At 34.1% G+C, this 26106-nt stretch overlaps 2 protein-coding genes across 8 annotated transcripts in view; both read right to left on the bottom strand.

Moving 5' to 3' along the window:
- Positions 1 to 1735: 1735 nt before the first annotated feature.
- Positions 1736 to 13921, bottom strand: LOC138944931 (uncharacterized). Its single transcript, XM_070316005.1, has 8 exons — positions 13544 to 13921; positions 12541 to 13006; positions 11765 to 11986; positions 9515 to 9618; positions 6950 to 7126; positions 6113 to 6295; positions 4885 to 5119; positions 1736 to 1817 (listed from the first exon to the last, which is right to left on the bottom strand). Exons 2-8 carry the CDS (start codon positions 12741 to 12743, stop codon positions 1736 to 1738), a joined length of 1206 nt encoding a protein of 401 aa, XP_070172106.1. The 5' UTR covers positions 12744 to 13006; positions 13544 to 13921.
- Positions 13922 to 17962: 4041 nt separating this feature from the next.
- The window catches only part of Dysc (whirlin protein dyschronic), a 66127-nt gene continuing 57983 nt past the window's right edge, over positions 17963 to 26106 (bottom strand). For 4 of the 7 annotated variants that reach the window (XM_070292991.1, XM_070292992.1, XM_070292993.1 and 1 more), the window contains 3 exons: positions 25212 to 25517; positions 24320 to 24398; positions 17964 to 24005 (listed from right to left, as the gene is read on the bottom strand). In XM_070292991.1, coding sequence (XP_070149092.1) covers positions 23863 to 24005; positions 24320 to 24398; positions 25212 to 25517 — 528 coding nt within the window. In that variant the 3' untranslated portion in view covers positions 17964 to 23862. Of the gene's footprint in view, positions 24006 to 24319; positions 24399 to 25211; positions 25518 to 26106 lie in introns of all 7 variants that reach the window. The other 3 variants (XM_070292994.1, XM_070292989.1, XM_070292990.1) reach the window with 1 other exon arrangement.

Here is a 26106-nt window from a genome sequence, read left to right as displayed (position 1 = left end):
GATCCTCCTTTCTTCGTAGATTACCAAACTTCATTGTCCCTTAGAACGTTTTTTCAAGGTTTTTTTTTTTTTTTTTTTCAAACACGGATTTTTTAGAGAAAAATTATTTATTCTTTTAGAATAAATGGAACGCTTTTTTCTTTTTTTTTTCAAAGACTATCTCTTATCAGACAGTTCATGATTTCTCAGTATCCTTTTTTCCAAAAAGAGATCCTTTTTAATAATTTTCTCTCTCTCTCTCTCTCTCTCTCTCTCTCTCTCTCTCTTGCTGATTGAAAAATATAAAAAAATCGCTGTCTCTTTGGTATATGAATTCTTTATTTTTCCGCAATCTTTCAAGGATTCCTTTTTTTCTCAAGGCAAGATTTCTCGTAAGAGAAAGGATCGCTTTTCATAGAGAATCAAACTCTTAAAGCATCCTCTTCAAGATAAAGCGTTTCTCTTTTTCTTGATAACTTTGTTCTACCAGATGCGTCGCGACTCTTCGGCATCTCTCGATCGAGGTGGACGAATTTTCGGGGATTCTATTCAGCGATTCCTCGACGCGATCCTGCGGTGACCTTGACGATGCACTCTCGGGGCGTTCTGAGGCGCGGTGGCGGGCAGGGCTCCTCTTTGCGATCCTCGCGATACCCCCGCGTGTGCGTGGTGGTGATGCGTGATCGCGGGTGTGCGTGCGTGCGTGAACGTAGACACGAGCTCTCCATTGATGAACAAAGGGCGTTCGGTGACGAGAGAGACGCGACGCCGTATATTACTGGGAACGCCGATGGCGACTGGAGTAGGTTCCTCCTAGCATCGGCGGCTCGCCTTGTTCCTCCATCTCGGCGAGGGGAAACCCCGGGTGTCGCGGCGATGGTAGTGGTGAGGGCAACGAAGAGAGAGAGAGAGAGAGAGAGAGGGAAACATTCACCTACGGGTGGGAGTAAACAGGGCCAAGCATTGTATCTCTCTTTCTCTCTCACTCTATCTCTCCCGCTCTCCCGTCGTCGACGCGATCGTCGAAAACAAGTTGGCCGCTCTCTTGGTGCACGATAGGTCCGATGGTAGGCACGAAGTGTCGATTCCGCGAAAAATATAAAGGATCGCAATCGTTTTCGGTGGCGGACGTAGCTGCGTAAAATCGGACTTTTTTAAATTCGTATCGGGATATAATAATTAATAACGACCTACAGGAAACTTGATAAGTCCACATCAGAAGATAACAAAACTTCGTGATAATATTATATAGAGAAAAGTTTGATATAATTACGCGCGTCAAAGTTTAATAATCTTAGTAATTTAACAATTTTTTTATTAGAATTTAATAATAAAAAGTCACGTAATATGAATAAAGTATAGATATTAAAATTTAATATCTCTCCATATAATAAAGAGATTCAATAACCAAGAGCACCAAGTGCGTTGTACGACTGAAAAGTTTAACAAAGGACGAATCTTTTTATTTATTTTACGTTTATATTTTCTGTTATATAATTTAGAGGATTATCTTATATGTTTTAAAAAAATTTTTAACTATACATATAATTATTCTTTCTTTCAATAGTGACAATTAATGATGGCTTCTAAATTTCTGCTTTTCATTATTAAAAATTGAACGTTTATAAGTAAATATATATGACGGATATTCCTCATATATATATATAAATCGAACTCTCTATTATATATAAAATATATATATATATATATTTTTTTTTTCAATATATTTATTGAAAAAAATTACGATATATTCTGTTTACTTCACAACTTCGCTAAGTTCTCGTTTCAGCAACAGATCGAGGCTAAACTTTCGCGGTGCCAGCGCTCGATCGGTGCAGCTGTACGTCGTTGTTTTATTCTCCGCTAACTCTAAATTTATCACCCGAGGAAAGACTAGAGAGAGAGAGAGAGAGAGAGAGAGAGAGAGAGAGAGAGAAAGAGAGAAAGATGGGAGAGGGGTCGGACGCATCCCCACCATTCTTTATCGCTTTATACTCCCCTCAAGAGACCAAATGCGATCGTTTCTTTTCTCTCTCTCTCTTTCTCTTCCTTGCTCATTTGCACTTTTTATATAAAAATACACAGAGCGGAAATAATGTTGCAGCTATACAATTTCCGAATTATATATGCATCTGCTTTGAATGCAACCACGCGTATTCCGCGAAACTGAAACATTCTTCTCTCGATATGATGAATGGAAAATCCGATTTCATTTATCGGAAAATTGGGATCCGTTTCGCGTTGAAATGGATTTCTGTGAATTGCGTGAAATCGGTTCTATTTCGAAAATAATTGAAAGAAAAAAGCGTACCCAGCACGCTGAGGATTATATTGTATTTCGTTTTATTTTTTTTTTTTAATCAATTTACATTTTATCAATTAATTATCCTTTTTATCCTATCTAATTTCTTGTTATAAAAAGTTGTATATAAAATTGCATTTTTCAAATACAGTTTCCAATATTTCTGTTTATGTATTTTAAATTTTACCGGAATTTTATTCTATATTATTTTTTACTATATAATATATATTAATATATATATATATATATATATATATATTTATAATATATATTAATTGACTCTTTGAGAAGAGATTTAACGTGTGGGCATTCTTCTCTTAATAAGGTAGATAAATATTTTTCACATTTTAAGCTATTGGGAAAGAAAATATACATAATTCAATCAAATTAACAAATTAAATAAATGAATAAAGCAATTAAGCTCAATAATTTAATCTTGTCTTTGCGTTAATTAATAATTAATGATTCCTTAATTTCTATCGAGGTAGCTGGAGCCATTTGTATAAATGCGAGATCAATTAACTCAGAGATCATGATGAATACAAAAGTCCAACGGGAAGATCATTTCGTTGACTCCGCCTGCGATATCGATCGTGCTTTAATCTTGTTAGAAGAAATAGAATACTTCGTGTTTATAATTCTCTATTTACATTCTGAGTCATCGCGCACTTTGCTTCAAAATCATCAATCGTAAGAAATAATTCACTCTAATATTTAATGAAAATATTCACTCTAAATAGATAATGAAAATATTTCATTCCAACTTTGGCTCACATATATTTATTGGTTAAATAGAAACATAATTTTTAAACTTTATTGTTAGTTATTTGTCACACATTTTTGTCTAATAATTATTAACTTATAGATTCACGAGGATGACTTCAATCTAGAAATAAATTTATACGATAAAATGTGATTTTATAGATTAATTAATTACCTGTTGGATGTTACGGTGATCTTCCTCGAGTTTTTAATGCAAGAAATATTTTTCCGAAACACGATATATCGAATGTACGTGACGGGAATGTACTTTCGCTTATTTCAAGGCTAATTTGCAGCGCGTATTTTTTCTCGCAACCAAAGAGACACGTGGCTTCCAGACGACTGGAGCCCTCTCTGCCCTAAGATTCTCTCTCTCTTTCTCTCTGAGTTCATATCCTTATCTTTCCTTCCCCTACCGAAAGAGCTACAGTTTGGTTGCTCCTTTCCTCGAAGTGGGGTTCCCCACCATTCACCCTGAGAGGGAAGAAAGAGCCCCCTCGATGGGCAGCTATAAGGTAGCGATGGCATTCTGACCGATTCTGCCACTGACGAACAAAAGTCTGAATACGCCCTTTATTGCAGAAACTAATCAAATTTCGAAGTACAATTCGATGATTCATATTTTATAAAGGCACGGTTTAGCACTCAATGTAGTTCATTCTTTGAATTTATCTTTCATATCTCGCTTTGTTTTATTCAATATTCGTTCATCTTTAATTTTTATTTTTCTTTCTAAAAGATAAGAAGCAAATGTAAAGCTATTAAAGATAAAATCGAGTACTCAAAAGAGCCTTTGATAAAGGCTTTAGATAAGATTGGCTTCGACTTTCCTTCTTTATGCTTTACTTTATTTTTATTTTTATTTTTTTTTTTCGTTTTACAAATTACACTCGAAAAAGAATTTTAAATAATATTATTTAAATGAAATTCACAAAATAAAAAACACATATTTTTGCAAAATTCAATCTGGTAGCATTTTAAAATTCTTAATATTAGATATATAATATTAAATAAGAAATACTATATTAAATGATAATTATTAATATTATTGCATGAAATGTATTATTTTTGTTACTGAAAATACCAAAACGCGAAAATTAAGATTTTAGTGTAACTATTTACGACTCGGAAAAACTGCAAGGTATGAATTTCAGATGGGGTCTTTGTGCCATCACTAGCTAGCTTAGGTTTCATAAGGGCCGTATCGATTATCTCGCGCGCCTCGTTGCGTAAATTGCGCTGATTATTGCGTGAGTATTCAACGATTGCGCGTGTCCAACTCATGCGTGGGAGTTTCGAATTAATCGCAGGAAAGGACGCGTTATGTATCCGTTAATTCGGAGTTGTAAAATGTAGATGATATCAAACGAGATGAGGGTTCGAGGTGTCGTGTTCGAAAATTTCAAAAGAACGGGGAACGAGCTATTAATCTCGAATCTATAATTAATCTTTCACCGTTCACTTGCATCTGACAATGAGTCAGGCTTCCGCTCTATCCGTCATATTAAAAAAAGATGAGGTTTTTTTTTTTTTTTTTTTTAATAGTATCAACAATTTATGAATTTCAATTTTCATGTAATGTGTAATAAAAGGATTTAAATTTAAATATATCGATACGTATTGATTTTGCATATTATATTACGCACAAAAAAAATTCATGATTTCCATTTACATGCACGCTTTTCTTTCACATAAAAATTGAAATTAAATCAATGAGATAAATATATGGGGTGAAAATTTGCGCGGAATAGAATCGAATAAGGTATGTCCTATCACGATGAAACGGAGAAAATAACAGAATAGTCGATGAATAAAATAATATAAAATATGATGCAAATAACCAAAGATATAAAGTACAATTTAACATAATGGATTTATGAGAAAAATTCTTACCCACGCAATCAGGTAACTTGGCGGTGGTCTCGTTCCATTTGCCATTCTTGCACTCGAGTGTTCTTTTTCTTTCCATGCTGTCGGAAAATACGCTGCCCAACTTGCATAAGAATGTTCGCGAAGTCAATGTACCGTTGGACACGTAACTTCCGTTCGGCGCTAAGACCTCTGGACAGCCTAACACTGTAAGCATAAATTCATTTTCTCACCATACCCTTGCCATCTTTACCTATTATCTCGTGATTAATACTATTTTCAAGTTACGATTCGTTACTCTTCGTCTTTTATAGAATTTTTATTATATATAGGATTTTTATATATGACTGAGTATCCTAGTGACACTAATAAATTATAAGAAATTTTAATCATATTAAAAGATATAGAGTTATTGTATTTTTAGGAAACGTAAGGATAAGTAATATTTTAAGAAAGCTTCTTTAAATATAAATTTAATATTTCCGAGGCATTGTTTGCATCGTCAAAAAAATTATTCCCAATTTATTTTTTTATAAAAAATTGAACGTTAAAAAAAGTGCAGTCTTATTTTAAATCTCTAACTGCAAAACTTTTCGGAGAATTGCTAGAACTCTATTAATTACATCAGAATACTAACTTCATTCGAATAATATGGTCGATTTAATTAAGTTCGCACAGACCTGTCCTTTTTTGTGAAGCATGAAAGCACAATATCTTCATTAAAATTATTCTCGGATTCATTGTTGCGTAACAATATGTTCGCGACATTGTTTATTACATTTTCGGAGATAGAAGGGAGGAAGGACTCAATTTTTTTTTGTTTTATATATATATATAAAATAATCATAGATACTCGGTATGTTCAATAACAAAAATACTATATTTCGTGTAATAGTATTAGTAAATTCTTATTTAATATTACTTAATATTAAAAATCTTAAGACGCGAATAAATTAAATTTTGCAAAAATATATGCATAGTTCTTTATGTTATAAATTTGATTTAAATAATATTAGTTAAAATTCTTTTTCGAATGTAATTTGCAAAATAAAAAAAAAACAGAGAAGGAAAGTAAAAGTCAATCTTATTTAAAGCTTTTATTAAAGCTTTCTGACTACTTGATTTTATCTTTAAGAGCTTTACATTCGCTTCTTATCTTCTAGAAAGAAAAATAAGAATTGAAGATTTCGTTTTGTTTACCTTGGTATTGCAATAAAAATCCTCGGGCGCTATAGAGCCTCCTGGAGGCTATGAAGTCGAGCGTTAACACGTTCGAGTTCGAGACGATTCGAGTGCCCGCTGCGGTGCCGCAGAACTCGAAGAGAGTGCTCCCGCGATCTCGTACTCGCACAATATCCATGCAGCTTCCATCCATCTGCGGGCCTGCGAAAATTTATCTGCGGTTCTCTATCTAAAGTTTATTTATATAGAACGCGTATAAAATTGAGTTTGTCGGGATAGGCCGTTTATTTGAGAAGGATCGATGCAGTTTCTTAATTCGATCGAAGGCCATGGCAGCACGGTATGTTCAATATTAAAATTGTTATTTGAAATAAAAATAAAGATTTTAAGGAACGAATAAAAATTCTTAGCATATGTATTATTAATATGTATAAATAATATAAATTATTATTATAATTGATTATAATTTCGGATAAACTATAATGATGAATTATTAGAATTATTGCAATTTATATTCAAAAATTTTTAGCATATGTATTGTATTAATGTGTATTAAATAATTCGCGTGGACTCCTCGAATGATAATCAATAATCTAGTCGTATTTTTATTCTCATAATTTGATAGAAAAATTCATCTGGCATATTTTACGGTTTATCGATGACGTACGCTATCAATCGCGAATTATTTAGAGATTATTCAGATTCTGAGACCTAAATAGTCCGCGTGGAGTCATGGCCAATAATCATCTCAGTTATTATTATATAAAAATGTATATCAATGAAAACAATGCAATTTATGTACATCGTGTTATGATGGAAAAATTTCAGGATCGCCGGATTAAAATATGTGCTTACCGCGGATGTTCAAGTCGTGGAAGGTCAGAACTATTCTCTGATCCGGAAATGTTCTGAAGGTCCACCCGCACGTGCTTTCCCCGAGATAGTATAGCGGGTAGCCCGGTGTGTTGATGTAACCTCCTTCCTCTGTGGTCACCTTCACCTCTTGGTTACAATATCGTTTAACCGCAGCTTCTACAATCGATCAATGGTTAATATTTCACACGGTTTATCGATACAATATTCTATTTATACGATATAGCACGATTCATGTTAGGTGAGAGATAAAATATCGAGTATAATTATTTAAATAGGAAATATAAATAATATAAATTAATAATTGATTGTTATTTCGAATAAATTACAATGATAAATTATTAGAATTGTCGAAATTTTTGTATGAATATATTTTATTGTAATAATATCTTATCTTAATATTATATTAATATTAATAAATCCATATATATATAAATTATTTATATTATAATATTCTTAAATAATCTATAATAATTTTCTTTAAAATAGTTACATATAATATGATTGCGTGAATTACGACATTTAATTATTCGAATAATATGTCACATACGCTTATAAACCGTGTCAAAATTCAATACTATCGTCCAGATGTTCGTCTGCTAATTAAATTTTTGTATCAATATATTTTATTGTAATAATATCTTATCTTAATATTATATTAATATTAATAAATCCATATATATATATATAAATTATTTATATTATAATATTCTTAAATAATCTATAATAATTTTCTTTAAAATAGTTACATATAATATGATTGCGTGAATTACGACATTTAATTATTCGAATAATATGTCACATACGCTTATAAACCGTGTCAAAATTCAATACTCGTCCAGATGTTCGTCTGCTAATTAAATCTCTCCCAGTAACAAATCATCGCAGATACAATTCGGTCGTTCACAAAAAGAATTATTTTCGTAGCAGGGAGGGGAAGCGAAATAATAATGGGTCACGCGTTTCTGCAACCATAAGGCCGTTATTAACGACTGCATCTGTTACGGTCCATTTATCGTTTTGCAGTATTCGATCGCGAGACCCCTTTATGGCGTATAACGCCGGGCCAAAAGGTGAGGGTGTCCTTGCCCCAGTTTCTCGCGGATAGGGGGTATTCCCCCACTTTTGGTGGGGGATGATTCGCGCCAGTAGTGGTAATAAGGGCAGCGCAGGGGAAGTTGGTCCTCTGTCTCTTCTTCCTCTTTTTCCCTCATTTCTCTCTCTCTCTCTCTTCCTCTTCTATCATCCTTATCTCTCTCTCCTTCTTTCCTTCTTGAGTAGAATACAACGGTATTTGTTTTTCTGACATTCGGCCAAATATGGCGACTTTTGCGAGGGAATATTTTGTCCCGTTGAATCGCAAATTTGGATTTATCGATCCAAATGAGTGTTTATCTAATAAAACATTGCGCCTTTAATCGAAACTTCAAAAGTCTCGAATTATTCTCGACATCGATGTTTCGACAGATAATTTGTTTTGGTATCGATAAAATTTATATATAATTATTAAATAATTCTCTTTCTCTCTCTCTCTCATATATATATTGTATATGTGTATATACACTTTCTATCTCTCTTTTTAATGAATAAAATATTATAACAAAAGATTTTTAGAGAAAATATATAATTTACTATGTATAATAAAAATTAAATATAAGTGAATTTTTTGGAGAGGCAAAATATATGGTATATATATATATATATATATTAAAATAATATATATACACAAGATATATTTTCAGAGAAATATAAATTTTTCTAAGAAATTATATCATACGATAAATATTATTTATCGAATTTACTACAAGTAAACTCTGGGAAACGTCACGTTTCTCTCACGTAACCTTCGTAAGGTGTTTCCGCGCTACGTGCAATCCCATAGAACATCGGGATTACACGTATATTTTGCGGTGCGTGCATTGTACGCACCGGATGCATCGGATACATCGGTTTTTCGTTTGTCGATTTTCGGGGAAATATCAAGGCACACGTTGCCGATCCCACGGTCAATATAGATCGAGCATGCATCGCCGACAGCTGTGGCCGAGATAGAAATCTGAGGTCGATTTCGTCGGACGTGCAGCACGTGACGTGTCGTGCATTTTGCGTCATCGCGTGCGTGGGAGGAGATTCAGGGAGATCCAGAGCTCGCACGCTCGTTTTATCAAGTTCGTCGATCATTGATTGTGCACGCCCGAAAATCGATCGCGGAGAAATAAACTGATGAGCTTTCCCGCTCTGATAAATAAAGCTCGATTATTAATACCAGATGTGCATCGCGTATATTAAGAGATATCTGCGAATATTTTACATGGAAAATCTGTTTTATTATTGTTGAAAATTAAGTGAAAGTTGGAATAATTTACAGTATATTAAGAGATTAAATTAGAAATATTTCAGAGAAAATACAAAATAATTGAAAGAAGATTGGAGGTAGTTATAAAATTATTGATCGTTTCTTAAGATATAAATTTATATATGTGAATAGTGTTATTTAATGTTCACTATTTTTTTATTTTTTTTTTTTATTTTATTGAGAATACTCACCCGGTATACAGGCGTATTTTAATAAGATTCCACCTGGAATCCAAGAATGCGCTCCTGGTTGATCGATGGTTGCATTAAAGCGACAATGTTTTTGGCCGGAACATCTAAAGCATATTGGAAAGTTGTATCAAGTTAATAAATAATAGAATATAGATTGATTTAAAAAATACTTGAAAAAAATAATAATATTAAATTTTTGCAATATACATATATTTTTATATTTATCTCTCTCTCTCTCTCTTTCTTTTATTCCAAATTATGTTTTAAAAATTCTATTTATTTTCCCGGGACGCATGAGTAGATCGAAACTCATAAACTAAAATTTCGCTTTCGCGGATAATATCGATTATTCGACAGCCACCAATTAAACCAACCAACATCGGTCATTAGGGGCTGCGAATGCGCTGACAAAAGCAGCATTTCTAGGGGGATGGAATTTAGGGGAAGAGTCGCGATTGTATTGCCGCGATCCTTGTTGCTTGAAAGTAGAAGTGAATAATGGACGAGGGTGGATTTTCACCCCTTTTGAGAGACCCCGTCGCCTCGTCCTTCTACGTCCACATTTTCTCCACATTTTTAATTTTATCGATCCGTGAAACGGAAATAAAAGGGAAATAACATTTCATTCCCTTTTCCTCCCTCTTTTCCGCGCCGTGTCGCGAGGAATCTCTTTGAATTTTTTTTTAGTCTCACCGGCATAAATTCTCAAATTGAAACTTGTGATTCTGCGCCTCTTCCGGACAAAAATAAATCGTCGTGTTTGTCGATAAAGTTTATAAAGCTCATTGCCAATTATTATCTCTAGGAAATTAAAAGGAGAAAAATAATTTTTTAAATTAAAATTTAATGAAGAAAGCGCGAAGAACAAGTAACGGGTTAAATTAAAATTTTTCCTTAATTGTAATATAATTCTGTAGCTTTCTCCATATTTAATTTAATAATATAATTGAAATGTGATTTAACGTATTTTATATTTTAGCAAATTAAAAATTTCTGAATATAAAAGCTATGTTCGATTTGCCGCGAAGGATTTAGCGCGATTTCAATAATGCAAAATTTGCATCCCTCGCATTGTCGATCCCCATTTATGGAATTCTCGGAACGTGATGCTGTGTAAACGTAGGGGAGGAGGCGGACCATTTAGCGGAGATTGTTTCTCCTTCGGCGATCATCTGACGCGTATTTCAGAGAGGTGGGGGAGGCAATTATTGCTTTAGGAATGCTTTTATCCTCGCACATCAAACGTCGAGATTTCACTCTCGACCCTCGACGACCCTCGAATGCGTGACGAGCGAGTGGATAAAAACGACGGGTATCCGGTGAAGGAGCGAAGGGGGTGGATTCTCGATCAAGTGGCAGTCTCGACTATATCTCGCAGTAATTGTGTGTGACTTTTTAGCATTACACGTCTAAAATATTAATGCAGTTTTTGCATTGTTCGCGATCGTCATTTATATTTCTTTTTTTATATTTTCAATTGAATAAATAATAATAACCAGTTATTATTATTTATTATCTCAATTATATTAATTTATTTTGATTTCTCGCGGTGATATATATATATATATATATATATATATATATATATATATATATATTTTGTCTCTCATAAAAAATTCACTTATATTTAATTTTCGTTATACATAGTAAATTATATATTTTGTCTAAAAAACTTTTGTTACATTTTATTTATTAGAAAGAGAGATAGAAAGTATATATAATAAATCTTAATCGTTCGAATTTAATCGTTCGATCTGGTATCATGTTGCTCGACCTTATAATTTTACTGCAGAAGTCTATCACAATGTTTGTAATCGACAGTAAATGGAGTAAGAGTCGTTTTATTAAAACTGCGGTCTACCTCAGACCTCGATCGTAATCGATATCTTGTATCGTGGAATGTTTGTTGAACAGAAAGTCCGATATCGTCGACGAGGACCATGAAAGTTCTGTCCAGCTGACGAATCGTAAATAAAACTTAGCAATAAAATTCTTCTTAATTCGCGGATGCAATTGGAAAATCTAATGCAATAGCGACATAACTCATATCTCTTTAAGAATTTGAAGAAAAATAATTTAAATGCAATTTTTGCTCAATTTTAAGATCAATCGACTTTTTTAATATAATTTTTTTTATTCTCTTCAGAAAATAATTTTTTTAAATTACAAAACGATGAATTTTAGAATGCGGTTGCACACTGAATGCTTTTAAATCATAATATTGTATTAAAATGAATGCTACTGGTTTACCTTTTATTTAAAGACGAACGAATATCGACGACGTCGGTTTTGTCGTATATGTCATCAAGGATGTAATTCCCTTTAAGTTTTGTCATGTCTATCCATCGTCGTGTGCTACCTTTGCGTTCCCACATCCTGAGCTCTTCCAAGCTTTTCGACTCCTTCATACATAGCTCTGTATGATTCGCGTGATATTCCGCTTCCAAGATGAATATGAACGCTTTCAATGATCTGCAAATACGAGGCTATTTATAATTTTGTATATGGTTGAATAAACAAAATAATCAATTAGAAGAAAATTTAGTTAACAAAAAGGTTTAAAGAATAACATATATATTGTATGATCAGTTTTAAATATTCCTGATTAAAATTTTTTCTCCATGTCAAGTTATAACGGATTGTTTCATCATCGCTGATATTACGAAACGTTACAGGAATAAGGATTGCGTCAAAGATGAAATTAAATTATTGAATTCAATATCAGCTGAGAAATTGGATTTGAAAGTTTTGATGATTTTACTAATTTAGTTACTTGTATGCAATAATAATTTTTTTAATACAAGTAAATGCATATTAATAAATAAGATATGCAACTACAATATTTTTCAAGTATAAATTAATAAGAGATTTACACACATCTTTTTAATACAATATAATAAATTCGAGTAGATTTTCCGTGTATAAATCAATATGTCTTGATAGAATATTTATATAATAAGTTAGAAATTCAAGTACTTTCCTAGAAATTATTTTCGCGGCGAGCGATAAAAAACGCGCTAACGAACCTGCACGTCAATCGAAGCAGACCATGGGAACACCTCTGTTCCTGGATCACTTCCATGTATCCTCCGTGCAATTTCACGGCCTTTAGAATTCTGCCAAATGGCGCCTGGGTGGTGGCGATAATCCTGGACGAGGAGCATGTCGCAAGCGTTATCAACAGCAGCACCAGGAGACTCGTCAGGGTCGTCGCTGCCGGCCACGCCATGATGGCTGATCATTACAGTGATCTAAAAGTCGTTCACGCGAGCCTCGCCTTCGGAAAAGGGCTTAAAATTAGCCCTCGAGTGTCCTCTGATAAGCGGAATCTCTTCAGAAGGTAGACGCGCACACTTTCGCCCTCCGTCTCTTTAAATTCTCTCACGGCCACTTGAGTCACAGCTCTGCTACTCGAAGGTCGATGACCTCTTGTCTTACCGAGAATTCGATCCAACTTTACTTTTTCTGGTTTTGAATAATCGTTCTTAAGATCTGAGAAAAAAATTGACGCGTTGATTGTTTAAAGTAGGTCGAAGTCAAGAACTTGGGCTGGACAAAAATTGCGCGAAAAATTCGATTTAATTTTAAATTTGACAAGCACAAAAAAATATAGGGTATCATTTTTTTTGTTTTGTTTTTTTTAGTCATGTAATAGCTCGTTATTATATTTGTCACACGTGTCAGACGCGTACACAAAGATCACGAATTCTTGGAAATTTTTAATCGAACAATTTTAAATGAATAATCTGATCATATTATGAGTTTTATTAAAATTATGTTGAAGTCCTCTCGTCGATCAAATTAAACAAGATAACCGCCTACAATAATGTTAACAGAACAAGCCTTCGTATATAATTAAATTTTTAATACAAGTTTTTTTTAAATATAATATCTCTAATATTCTCGTTTATTACAATTTTATTTTACTAGAATTTTTACTAGTTATAAACTTGATATATACAAATCGACGAGTTTGAAGTCATTGACATGTATTTTGTATTCTCTGTAAATGGATCGAACGAGACTCACTTTTGATTGTTTGACCGCAGCAGATCTCGTAATTGTTTTTCCGCGATGGCGCGTTTGTTGGTGGAAGCAAGTGGTCACGGCCAAGTTTTAAGTAGACAACGACAGCAAGCAACTCGTGGCGCCTCAAGGACGGGGATTAGAATAGTCTCTGGATAAACGCTTTCGCATTTAGGCACTCGTGGATGACGAAACGCGTTCCCGATTCACTATTGAAGATATTGTCCAATGATATCGGCTAATAGATGGGATTAATTACATTCTATAATTTTATTCGATTATCTCTAATCGATTGGACGGTCAGATATCTTTAGAGATTATTTGATTTTAATTAATTAATATTAGACGTTGATATAAATTAATTTCGTTCAATAGAGATGTATTAAGTATGTTGAACAATCGATTTTGTTTAGTATCAATTACATTCACAGCCACATTTAATTAAACTTAATTAATAATCAGTAAGTGTTGAATGAAGTATTTTTTGATTAATTGATATTAATTGATATTAGGATTATATTTGGTTCAATTAATTAGATGTTAGTTATTATTGACATTTTTTAAATTTCTCTCTTGACGATTGACGATTATATTTTTTATTTGCTTGTCGATTTGTCTTATTATAGTTAAAGAAAACTCTCGTAAAAAATATATATATGGCACAATATTGAAGAATCTTCTTTTTTTCGATGGCAATTTATACAGTATATTATTTAGTTCAGTATATTGTACGATTATATAGAAATAATATTTTTACTCTTTTTTTCTTTTGATTTAAAAAAAAATATTAATGTTATAAGAAACACAGTTTTAAGAGGCTACATTTTCATGCAATTTTCTTTTGGAAGAGTCTTGAAAATTGCTTTTAAAAAAAAATCTTTAAACACTTGAATTTTGTCGAGACACCATGTATATTCTCGAATCGGATAATAAAAGAAAAATAATGTAATACATCATTTTGAACACATCGCACTGATACACTTAGGTTGCACGTACAAGTACAAGGAAGCTTCTGATACTTTTCATTGATTAAAATGATGGTTCCAACCGATAAAGGACGTTTCTGGCACACTCCGTCTACTTGATAGATGAAGAAAAATATATTAATATCCGGGGGGGATATTTTGCTCGACAAAATATTTAATTTAAATGTTGCGTCGTTCGATATACTTGACTCGGCGGTAGCTACGAATATGTCTCTCAATGCTGTTTAGATATCATTGTACTAATACTAGACGATCGTATCTTTCAACACTACGTTTGGCAGTTTATCCCGATATTTTGCGTCGATCGACGCGAGTAAACGAATCCATAAATCCCGTCGTACTCGACCGAAAGAACGACCGCTCGTGTCGGCGATTCGCCGGCTTGTGCCCGCACCAGGTCGCCTGGTTGCCTACGCAGTCCGATGACGCCCTGCTTCTGCCACTTCTGCTCCGCAGGCATTGACAAGCAGTCTAAACCGGGCGAATTCCGCACCCGGAAGCGGCTCGGTGGTAGCTCTGAGGGGGGAAAAACTACCCTACTATACGCGTGCAGGGGCACACCTCTCGGGGTCTCGCGTACCCTCGCGCGGTGTAGATTCGTACCCCCGTTCGTGCCGGTTCTGTTTCCCTTCCCCCCTCCCCCCCCCCCTCCTCGATCCCCCCTCCTCATTCGATCCGCTCGTCCCTGCACTTCTAACGCCACGCTGATTTCCTTTTCTTCCTCGTCGTTGATCCGGGCAGCTGAAGCCGGCAGCTGAGGATTTTCGGGTTTTCGCGAGGATCGCGCGGGATAAAGAATGACATGGGATCGATGGGGGGATAATGAAATTGAGAAATAAAATCAAATAAGTTACCGGCGTGTAACTATATCTGACGTAATTAATTGAAGTTTAAATAAAAATCTATCAGCGGCAATTTTACGAGAGATCTTTTCCGAGTCCGCGAATATCTGCGATTGTTGAGAGAAATGGTTTATTTTTCGGGAGATTGATATATATATGTATCTTTCTCTGTTTCCTTTGTCGGTTAGTGTCTTCATCCGTCCGGTAGGCCAAGCATTGTTCGATCTACGAGAGATCCGCAATCGATCCATTGTGATGGGCACGCGCGCGTTTGTAAAGGCGCATCTGCGTCTCCGCAGACGGAAACAGTCGGATCTCCGTCTGTCGTTTCGGGTTTACACCGGTTATCATCGATCCCCATATTGTCGGTGAATCAAGAAAGACGCTCCGAAGCGCCTTGAAATCTCTCCTCAGTTAGGATTGAGGATCGTGACACGCGAGAAATCACATCTGCCACGAATACGTGCTTATCGTGTCATCCTTTGGAAGGGGATCGTGATGCGTGTGCTTTTCACAATTAATTGACGATCGACTATTAAATGAGTTTTTTACGAACAATTACAAAAAATTACGAACAAAAGAACTTTAAATTTCTAATGTGAAATAAATTGAAAATTTTTTTCATACACTTTATTCTCTTGAGCGTAAAAAGGAAAATGTTACCTTAAATATAAAAGTAGAAGTTCTTTCCTTTATCTATGCGAAAGCTAATTTTGTATCAAATATTTATTAAGGAAGTTTATCAAATTGCAAAGTAATACTTCTGTGTGAAATCATATATTATTATGTAAAATTATAATATTAAACATCAATTATAAATATTACAATATTATTACGTATAACCAAACAGATGAGACGAAGTATAACAAGTTTCTATGGCAAATTATTGTAATTGCAGTTTTGTAGCAATTTCAACAGACACCAAACCGCGAAATAACGTACGAACGGATTTCACCCTAGGAACTCTCGCTTGCACGTGTTGTGTTAAAAATTAGATCGACATGTGCGGCCGGTCACGGCTCGTTTAATCCACAAACTCAATGGAAGCTTAGTCAAATTGCATTTCTAATTCCCCCTCCCCCCGCTCCCCGCTTCTAGCATCCGTTTCGTTTCCAAAAGGATTTTATCGATCAAACACGATCACACATTTCATTCTTTGCGTTAAATTGATAATAATGATTCTCGTAAACGAATTAATAAAAGAATTTTAAAATAACATAGAATGTTAAATAATTGAAAGGAAATATCAGATTTAATTTAATCAAAAATTTTATTTAATTTTATTTCAGTGCGCTTACGATTTTACATTTATTTTGAATTTAATCTAATTTTACTTAAAATAGAATTAAATCTTTTTTTGCGATTAAAGCAAGTTTTTTTTTTTTTTTTTTTTTTATGGAACAGAGTTTTGCAGACGTGAATTCGTAAATTTGAGACAATTTGCGACCCTCGCACGATCCTTAACAGGATTATACGCCACGTGTGCATTCGTTCTGTTGCGTAAGAGACTTGTTCCTCTTTATCGATTAGATGCGAGTTACATATCGCATTTCGTGTAAACTGTGGAGAGGAATTTGTGTGGGTGAAAATTCTCTCTTTCTCTCTCTCTCTCTCTCTTCTAATTTTGGCGTTTCCGCGCGCGTTGTACTTTTATCTTTCTCAATGGGAAAACATATTTCTATTTTTGCCGCGCGAATTTATTTTTGAAACAACATTATGTACTTTGCAAGCAGACAAGAGGCGTTAGTTCCTCGTATTTTTAAAATAGCTTTATATTATTTATAGTTTTAAACATATAACTTGTTCTTATATATTGGAAATTACTATTATTATTAATTAATCAAGTGATAAAACAAGAAAAAATTCTTGAAAGTTAGGAAAATCATTAAGAAATGACAGGATATGATTCTCTTTTATTAATCATTATTATTGTTATTTCTATATTTGCCACTTCTTTTTTTTTCTTCGTATATTTTATTAATATTTTAAATAATATATAATAGAAAGAGGCGATAAACCGAAAATAAAAATTTTATCTTGCCTCTACAAGGCACTGCCACTTGTTGAGAAAGCCGGCAGAGTAATTTGGGCGAAACGACTCTTGATACACAATCTCAGTGCTATTGATGATCGCGTTTTAATAGCACAGCGCAAGGGAGCTTTGGCTTTCTTCCCTGTTACGTCAAACTATAAATTTCATGGCGGGCGAATGACGCAAATGAGAACGAGCTTATAGCATATGCTTTTGTCTACGAAGGAAAGTGAACGATTTGTTTTCGCGAAATTGGTATGTAAAAAATGTCAACATAAAACAGATCTTCGTTTTATTTGTTTTTTCTTGAAGAAAATGACGAGGAAGTGGACTCAAAGTTGTTTTGCAAATAAACGCGAGGAAGTGATAATTACAAATATTTTGAGCATCTTCTTTTGAGAAGTAATTTCAATCTGAAAAATAAATTACTCGAACTATCAAACTCATTCACTACATAAAAATTAAAATGATTAATATGGAAAATCCATGTAAAGTGTGATGCGTCTAAATGCTTACATAATTATTTTTAAATATTTTAATAAGCATTAATTAAATATATTATTTAGATAGCATTAAAAAAAAATATGTTAACATTTAAATCAGGAAGAAGCACGCAAGGAGGAGAGAAGGGAGAATTTTTAAAGAGGAATATAGGAGATTAGAGCGACAAGGCTGATCCTCGTGGTGAACGTTTTATTCAATTATAGTAATAATAAACGTCATCATCGTAGTAATAATAATCACCATAATCATCATAATGATAAGAACAATAATAATAATAATAATGGCAGCGCGCGCTCGCACGTGCCATGCCGTGCCGTGAGCTACACGCTACGCTTTCACGTGTCACAATCGCTTTCTGGCATGTGATTTTATGTGGTCGTGTATGTACGCGAGGTGATCTTATTTTCTCGTATTTATTTTTTTGCAACAACATTTTTCCTCGAGGCGTACAATAAAGTGACGAATTATTCAGTTAACGCAATCCGGCGCGTTTGATTTCGCTTTGATCCATGCATCTTATATATCCGACTGTTTGTGTACGTGGGTGGGTAGATAGACGTTACCGTGTATATGTCAGAGATGTATAAGTTTGATTGCAAAAGGGATGATCTATGAAACGCGCATGAACGTGATCCTACGTATGTACAATAATAAATTACGATTACAATTATACTGGGGGTTTTTTTTTTTTTTTTTTTTTACATGTCAGTTTTAATGATGGGACGCGCTATTGCCGTGTCACGCGAATTCTTATGACTCTTATCACATTGTATTATAGATAACATTAAAAAAGGAATTATCATTACAATCCTGGTTTATTAATTTCCATTTTGCACATGAATAAATTAATTTAAAAAAATTATCTCTCGCGTGACGTGATATATTTCTTTCAGTATTTCTTTCGCTTCTCTCTCTCTCTCTCTCTCTCTCTCTCTCTTTCTTTTTTCGAATTGCAATAGAAATAAATAAGAGCTAGGAATTACGCGAGACTTTTTAATCGTCGCTTAATGTCGATTTTATATTCGATCATTGAATGATAATATATCATATGAGATATCTTGGATTTGTTCTTTTTTTTTTTTTTAAATATGAGAAATAAGAAATTATACGCAGTTTAAAGCTATTAGGGATCAACGATAGTCGGAAAGATTTTATCATGTTATTTCATTAAAAAATACAGGAGCGCATTAATATAATTAAATGATTTATCGTGTGTAAATCTTGTAATATATTATATTGCGAAAGTGGCACAATTTTAAATTTAGATAGCTATATTTTTTTAACTTACACGAGATTTTCGAGAAAAATTCAGAAAGATAAGATCATCTACTTTTATGTGAGAAAACTATCGTTTAAAAAGTATCATAAGACTCTCACTCGGGGCGAGATTTCGAGCACAGCTTAATTAGAGCGTAAAAGTAGCGGTTCGAAAGTTTCGTGCTTGCATGCATGTGAAAATAAATAAATGTTACTTATAGAAATCCGCGATGCTAATTAATTAATACTCTGTTTACATTGCGCAATTTAATCTCTCTTTCTTTTTACATCTTTTTACATTATTTCGATTATCCATTGCCATTCTTTTCTTAGAAATCTTCCTTTAACTTTATAGTTAAAGAAGGTTAAAAAAAAAAAAAAAAATTGAAAAAATTGAAAAAATCTTGAAAAAGAAAAGATTTTTTTCATGATTATTCATACTGTATTGTTATACATGTATGATCATTTTTAAGCGCTACCGAGAGTGTCTCGCGATTTGTTTATCTCGGAAGGCGGGAAATGGATTAGGGTCGTGTATCAGGTGTGTCTGACAATTTCGATCTTCTGTCCTTCTCGCATAGCGCGTTCCCTTAATAGTTCTTGATTTTTAAAAGCGATAAGGCATTATCGGATATGTCTCAGCTGAGATCTTGGAAACATTTTTCTGGGATTGCGGTACATCGAAAGCTTTACAAAAATATCTCATCTTATTTAATCTGTCAAGTCCCCTCTTACAGCGCTTTTTCCCCGTCGCTTTTCGAAATCCTCGAGCCACCCCTCGGTCCTTTCTCGTCTTTCGAGTCCGATGCTTGGATCCTTTCGAATAATTCTCATCTTAATCTAACGAGAGAAATTTTTTTTTTCTCTCTCTCTCATCCGAAGGGAAATGAGAAGCGCAAACTCGGTTTTCTCGTTAGCTCATATCTCGCTTTTAGTTCCCTTCTCGATATTTTTCGTTCATCTTCTCATCTACGACATAGTGATTAAAGCGACTCATTATGCTCCCGTGTGCGTGCGTTACAAAGGAATAGCCAAGAAAAGATTTGAGTATGCTCTGGGAAATTCTTCTCGATTTATTGTTGCCTTCCTTCTTTTCCGATACGTGACGATACCAGCTGAAACCGCTATTATCGTTGATCGGTGTAATTAAGCGCAAACTTTTTGGCACATTTGCTGAAACCTTCGATTATTAATCTCTTACATGTATGTGATGATTTCTCGATTAAATAAAAAAAAATTTCTTTTTTTTTTTTTTTTTCTTTGTGATGGAAGGAAAACTTATCACAGCATAGAAATGAAAAAAAAACTTATGCGAATTAAATTTAATCAAGTTTAATTAATAATGAAAGAGTTTCTATCAAATTTTTTATCTCAAATTTAATTTAATTTAATTTTAATGTTAATTTAATTTTAATTTTAACGTTCAACTTACTATATATTTGACAAAAACAATTAGTATTTTAATTATGCTTTATATGCAAACTCAATTGTGAAAAAATGTATAGAATTTATATATAATACATGTATATAATATATATAATATATTGTACCATGTGTCAAGAGATTAATCGTCTAGATACTGTAGTTGAGTATTTCCCTTTGCTTCGCTTGTGGCTCGATTTGGCATTCGTACAACAGCGCAATATTGCTCGCACGCATATATTCTACAGTTTTAACTTTTTTATTTTTGTTTTAATCGGAGAAATCGCGGACGATCGAGTTATTTTCTCAGATGAGCAATTATCGTATCAAAATACATATTCCGTTACTATTCTTTTTTTTTTCTCTCTCTCTCTTTATCGCTTATCTATATGAATATAATATTTAATAATTTTGAGTATCTTCGTGATTCAGTTAATCGAATTATTTTGTGATTTGCACCTACTCGTCAGAATAATACACATTCACGAGAATGAAATGCATTTAGTATCCCGTTGCTTAGATAAATTTTTCCGGCTTGAGGGAATAAAGCGAACTTTGATTTTTTGCGTATTATGATTATTAGTAATTTATAGTAGGAAAAGAAGAAAAAAAAGATATAATGGATTCTTCTTTCAGTAATTTAATCTTTTTCGTTTCTCTCAACTACAAGTAAATCAAATTCGCACAAAAATCCAACAACGATGTTGAAAGTATTTAAGGTGACGTGTTTAATTTTACGGAAATGAAATATAAAAGATATTTCGTTTTTATTTGATTTTTAAACGCGGCGTTTTTCCTAGAGATTCATAAATTTGTCGAGCAAACTTTTTTTCCCGAGATTCTCGTCGCGAGAGGATCGTCCGCGATTTCTCTTCGCTTGAACTCGAACTCGATCAGGCCTTTACTATGTTGCGCGCATCTCTAATTTTTTATAGTTTCTCTTTGAAAATACCGCGCGTGTACGTTCTTATTATATTTAAAATTTTCTTTTTACTTTTTAAATTATTTTTTCCTCCGCGCGGCGCGAGACGCCTAGTAGATAGGTACGATTTGCAATTCCACTACGGTAGTTCTCATACCATAATACTTATACGTACATGTATATAAATACGTGTGTACATAGTGTGTACGTGAGTAATATATTTCTTTTAAGCCTTAACAACATCCGCAATTTAACAATCATTTCGATCTCGATCAAGATCGTCGTTAATTCCGCTTCGATGACGATCATCGATATATTTCGGCTATACTCGATAGTCAACAGAATATTATTATTAACCCTTTCTCTCGGATCACGATATATCTGTCGCGTATACAAGATGTGTAAAAATGGCTTATCTTTTTCCACTTTAATTTTAACTAAGATATTAATTTTCAATTTTTTCTTTTGTCAGCAATTAAATTTTTCTCTCACGAATATTAAAAATCAAATTAGAAAAGGATGGTAATTTAGAAAGTTACTTTAGTAGGAAAATTAAAACTAGGTTAATCTCAAAATATAGATATAACAGAATATATCTTTATTCTTCATTTAAGAATTCGATTAATTTTAATGTGAAAAATTACGCCAAGATAATTCGATTAAATTGTTGGCGAATATAAATATTACGTGTCCGAGAGAGGAAAAATTCTCTAACACACAACTGACAACGCAATAAACGAACAACGCGTAACGTCCTAGCGACGAATCAACGTCTATCGACTACGTCAACGTTAAATCTATACAGTAACATTTAACAAACTACTAAGCGTTATTAGGCGCGATTTCGAGAGCCAGCCGAATGACACCTAATCACTCAAATTAACGAGAATCTTGATCAACTTGATCGTATCCAGGAAGCAGAAAGAAGCGAGTCCAAAATTATTTGAAATAAATCCAAACTTAAGGATTGCTAAGTCGAAAGCGCGAATTTTATATCTATTCCATTTTCGATATTTGATTTAACGTCATTCCATATTTCCTTGACTTATATATTTAGCTGTATTATTTAATGCATATAAAATTTCAAGTTTATTTCAATAAATCGCGCGGACGTAATTTCGAAACTTTCCAAGCTTTTCTTCATGTTGGACTTGTATCCTTTAGGACTTGCATCCTTCTACCTTTTGAATACAAATGTCTGCCATAACTCTCATAATTATATATATAATTAACGTCGCGATTATCAATCTCGGCTCGAATCGACACGAATTTGCGTCGTCAAAACTCGGATTTCTTGCACGATTATAATATTCGTGTTAAAAGCGAATATTGTGTGTGTGTTTGTTTGTCTATGAGTGTATCTGTGAGGTAATCGTTCACGCAGCTACACTATGAGCATGTAGGTCCGCATTCTCTCTCGTTGCATTTTCTCGCATATTTTCTGCTCTTGACGCGTTTCTCTCAATGTTTATTCCTCTCTTCCCTCCTTTCTTTCCAAATCAATCTCTTATCGATTATATAGTTTTTATTAGTATACGGCTTGCGTTAGTTAATTTGGCACATTGCACGATTCTTCGCATTTTTTAATCCTCCAAATGACCATGGACGATGAAAAATAAAATATATATGATCTTCCTTCCGTCTTCGAGGTGTTGCGAAAAATAACCCTAATGCACCCTCGGCGCTTCGCTGCGTCGAGCTGCATCGCGACGATGATATCGTGCAATTAATTGGTGAATTAAGTTCCGATTTTAGATCGGGACCGGCGTTGCCGGGAATCCTCGGAATTCACCGGTTCTCCCTCGTGACATATATGACTAATTTGCTTCTTCTATCGAACTGTCTGTTGTAAGAATATGTACAATAGCGGTATGTATTTACACGGTGAGTTAACTCTTGTTCGCGCGCGATCTCCAGTCAATCGCGGGGGCGGAAAAGTCCGAGCGAGTACACGACTGCCAGGAACTTTGCAGGGACTTCTCGTTAGCCATTAGCGATTTCTCGATTTCACGACTTTTCAAAACGGCCTTCCAAAGAGTCGGAATATCAGAATCTGTCAACGCCGGTCCCAGACCACCGCCTCTTTGCTCTTCTCTCCACGCAAAAGTGTTGTAACTCGTGAAGTAAAGTGGAATTCCCACCACCAGGGCCAGGTTAAACAATTAGCAGCTAATCGACAGCTCGGCAATTCGAATGGAGCAATCCGAAGTGATCTCTCTCAAGATTAAATCTCTTCGACTATAGCTCTTTTGACTATAGATTCGAGTCTCGAGCCCGAGCTCGAGCTAAATCGCCGCTGGCCGAGCTTCGGTCAGACTGAGCTACGGTGGTTCCGGCTCGGAGGTGGGAGATTCCTGCTACGCTTCCAGGAATATGAGCGCCGTCGGCTTCGGCTCCAAGTTGCTCTTCTTCGCCTCCACCACCAGAAACTCGATCTCGTTACGATCGCGGCGCGCGAACGATTCGGCGATCAGCCGCGCGACCTCCTGATGATGAAGCCCTGCAAATAATGCACAATTAATTGTTGCTCAGAATTGAATTTAATATAAATTTATCAATCTTATAATTATATATATTAATTGTTAAGGCTAATCATTATCATTAAAAAAAAAAAAAAAAAGTAATTTATCATTTTAAAAGTTCTTTTGGGATAAATTAAAATCTGAATTTAAATTTGCCTTGAAACTTAAATTTAAATATCCCTTGAAATTTTAATCTCAGACTGTATAAAGTCCTAGAGACATGGTTAAAAAAATATTACAAAATTAACAGATTATAAAAAAATATAAAATTTTGGTCTTGCTAGCCCAATACCTTCAACTTTCTGACCATCGACCTCAAGGATAAGCTGGCCGACTTCGAGGCCGCCAGCCTCGTAAGCTGCTCCATTGTCCTGCAACAAATTATCACAGATGATGCGTTAGCCACATTTATGGCATAATATTGTTTATGCCGTCGTAAATGGCGCCGGCAATAAATTCGCCGGAGATTATTAATCGTGCGTACCAGTGGACCCGAACTTCATTAAAATCGAATCTCTGGTATAACGTAATATATGAGATAATATTTTAACGTAATTGATTTTATTAAAAAGATTCGGAAAATATTAATTAGTATCATTAACGTACTACAGATAATTATGGGATGCTTTATAAAGTACGCGTTCCTTTAATCTCAAGAATGTATATATAACATTTTATGTAGAATGCCATTTTTAAATTTCCATTATTAAATATATCGCATAAAATAATTAAGCTTCGAATTTAAAAATTCAAAGATAAAAAAAAAACGTATTATCTATTTACATATAATTAAAACAGAAAAAGTGATATCTAAAACATTATTAGCTTTATGTTTCCGTCTATAAACTCGACATATTCCCCAACTTTATTCGAACTTTCTTCTGACTCGATATTTCTTGCATTTTCTTTTAACTCGACGATCTTTGACCTAATGATTTAAAATTCTTCTTTAATATAATCTCTTGATTCTATTCTAACTTTATTCTAACTTGATCCTGTGTGTATTCGTGTTATGTGTATGCGCGTAAATTCAAGATCTTACAGTTTGATTTTTCCAGCTCTGATCTTTCTTCCAAATCGATATCCTTTCGACTTTAATTATTCGGAAGTAATTTTTCGTAATTTATGATATTAATATAAATTATAATAAATTAAACTATAATATTTTTCGCAAGAACACTCACGTGTATGTTGATGATCCGGGGCAGTGGGTGCTTGGTGTTGGCGCCGCCTTCAATGGCGATGCCCAGAATCGATTTGGTCTTTTTCACGGTGATGCGCAGGTTGCCCTGATGATCGGGCACCACCAGGGCGCCGTCCTCTTCGCGTCGTTCGGACATCTCGCTGCGGGTCAGTCGTTGCACGCTGTGATGCCGTCGCGGCGGGCCCCCCGCGGTTCCGCTTCCGGCGGGCCCGCCGCCGGGACCACCCTCTTCCAACAGCTGTGCCTCCTGCATGTCGAAGCTCCGCGAGAGCTTGTGCGCGAGCTCCTGGAACGTACATAGTTTGCATTCGAACAGCGATAGTCGAGAGCACCAGACCCGTTCGTCGATTTCGCGTCAGCAAACGGAAATCAATTGACCACACACTTGCATTTTATCAAATTTTCAAGTACAAGCAAGATCCTTCGTATTATACTTGAATATTTGAAACTGTCAAATTTCTAAATTTTCTATCAAATTATAATTCCACAAATATAATAAATAAGCCCATTTTTGGGGGGAATTTTGAATATCAAAAATTATCTAGAATTTTTCAAGTTATATATTTAAGAAAAAAAAAAAAAAAATGAAATATACATGACTTTGATAAAGCAACTATTATAATATTTTAAATGGTGTCTAAATTTTTAAAATTTTATAATTATTTAAATTATATAGGCAATAATAATTTTTTATAATCGTTAAGAATTATATATAATATTGTCTGTCCGATATAATTTAAATACTTTTGTATTTAAATAATTTTATTTGAAGAAATAGATTTGTGTGTGATCGTTGAAAATAAATCGCACGTGGCTGCTGCAGCGTATCCGAAAAATTATCCGAATGCACACATACATAGACGCGCGCGCACGAT

This window comes from Polyergus mexicanus, unplaced genomic scaffold (genome assembly GCF_030449975.1).
Source record: "Polyergus mexicanus isolate NDT 795.1 unplaced genomic scaffold, iyPolMexi1.0 SCAF_3, whole genome shotgun sequence".
NCBI lineage: Eukaryota > Metazoa > Arthropoda > Insecta > Hymenoptera > Formicidae > Polyergus > Polyergus mexicanus.
The sequence above is the reverse complement of the archived record's forward strand: the minus strand, read 5'-3'. Positions and strand labels throughout refer to the sequence as shown.

What these genes read in the sequence shown, in the direction of transcription:
- LOC138944931 (XM_070316005.1), bottom strand. Translation starts at nt 12,743, where the DNA reads ATGGCGTGGCCGGCAGCGACGACCCTGACGAGTCTCCTGGTGCTGCTG. An exon ending in CGTTCGTCTTTAAATAAAAG is followed by an intron (nt 9,619 to 11,764) that starts GTAAACCAGTAG and finishes AATATGCTTTAG; the next exon opens with ATGTTCCGGCCAAAAACATT. An exon ending in CCACGACTTGAACATCCGCG is followed by an intron (nt 6,296 to 6,949) that starts GTAAGCACATAT and finishes AAATTTTCGCAG; the next exon opens with GCCCGCAGATGGATGGAAGC.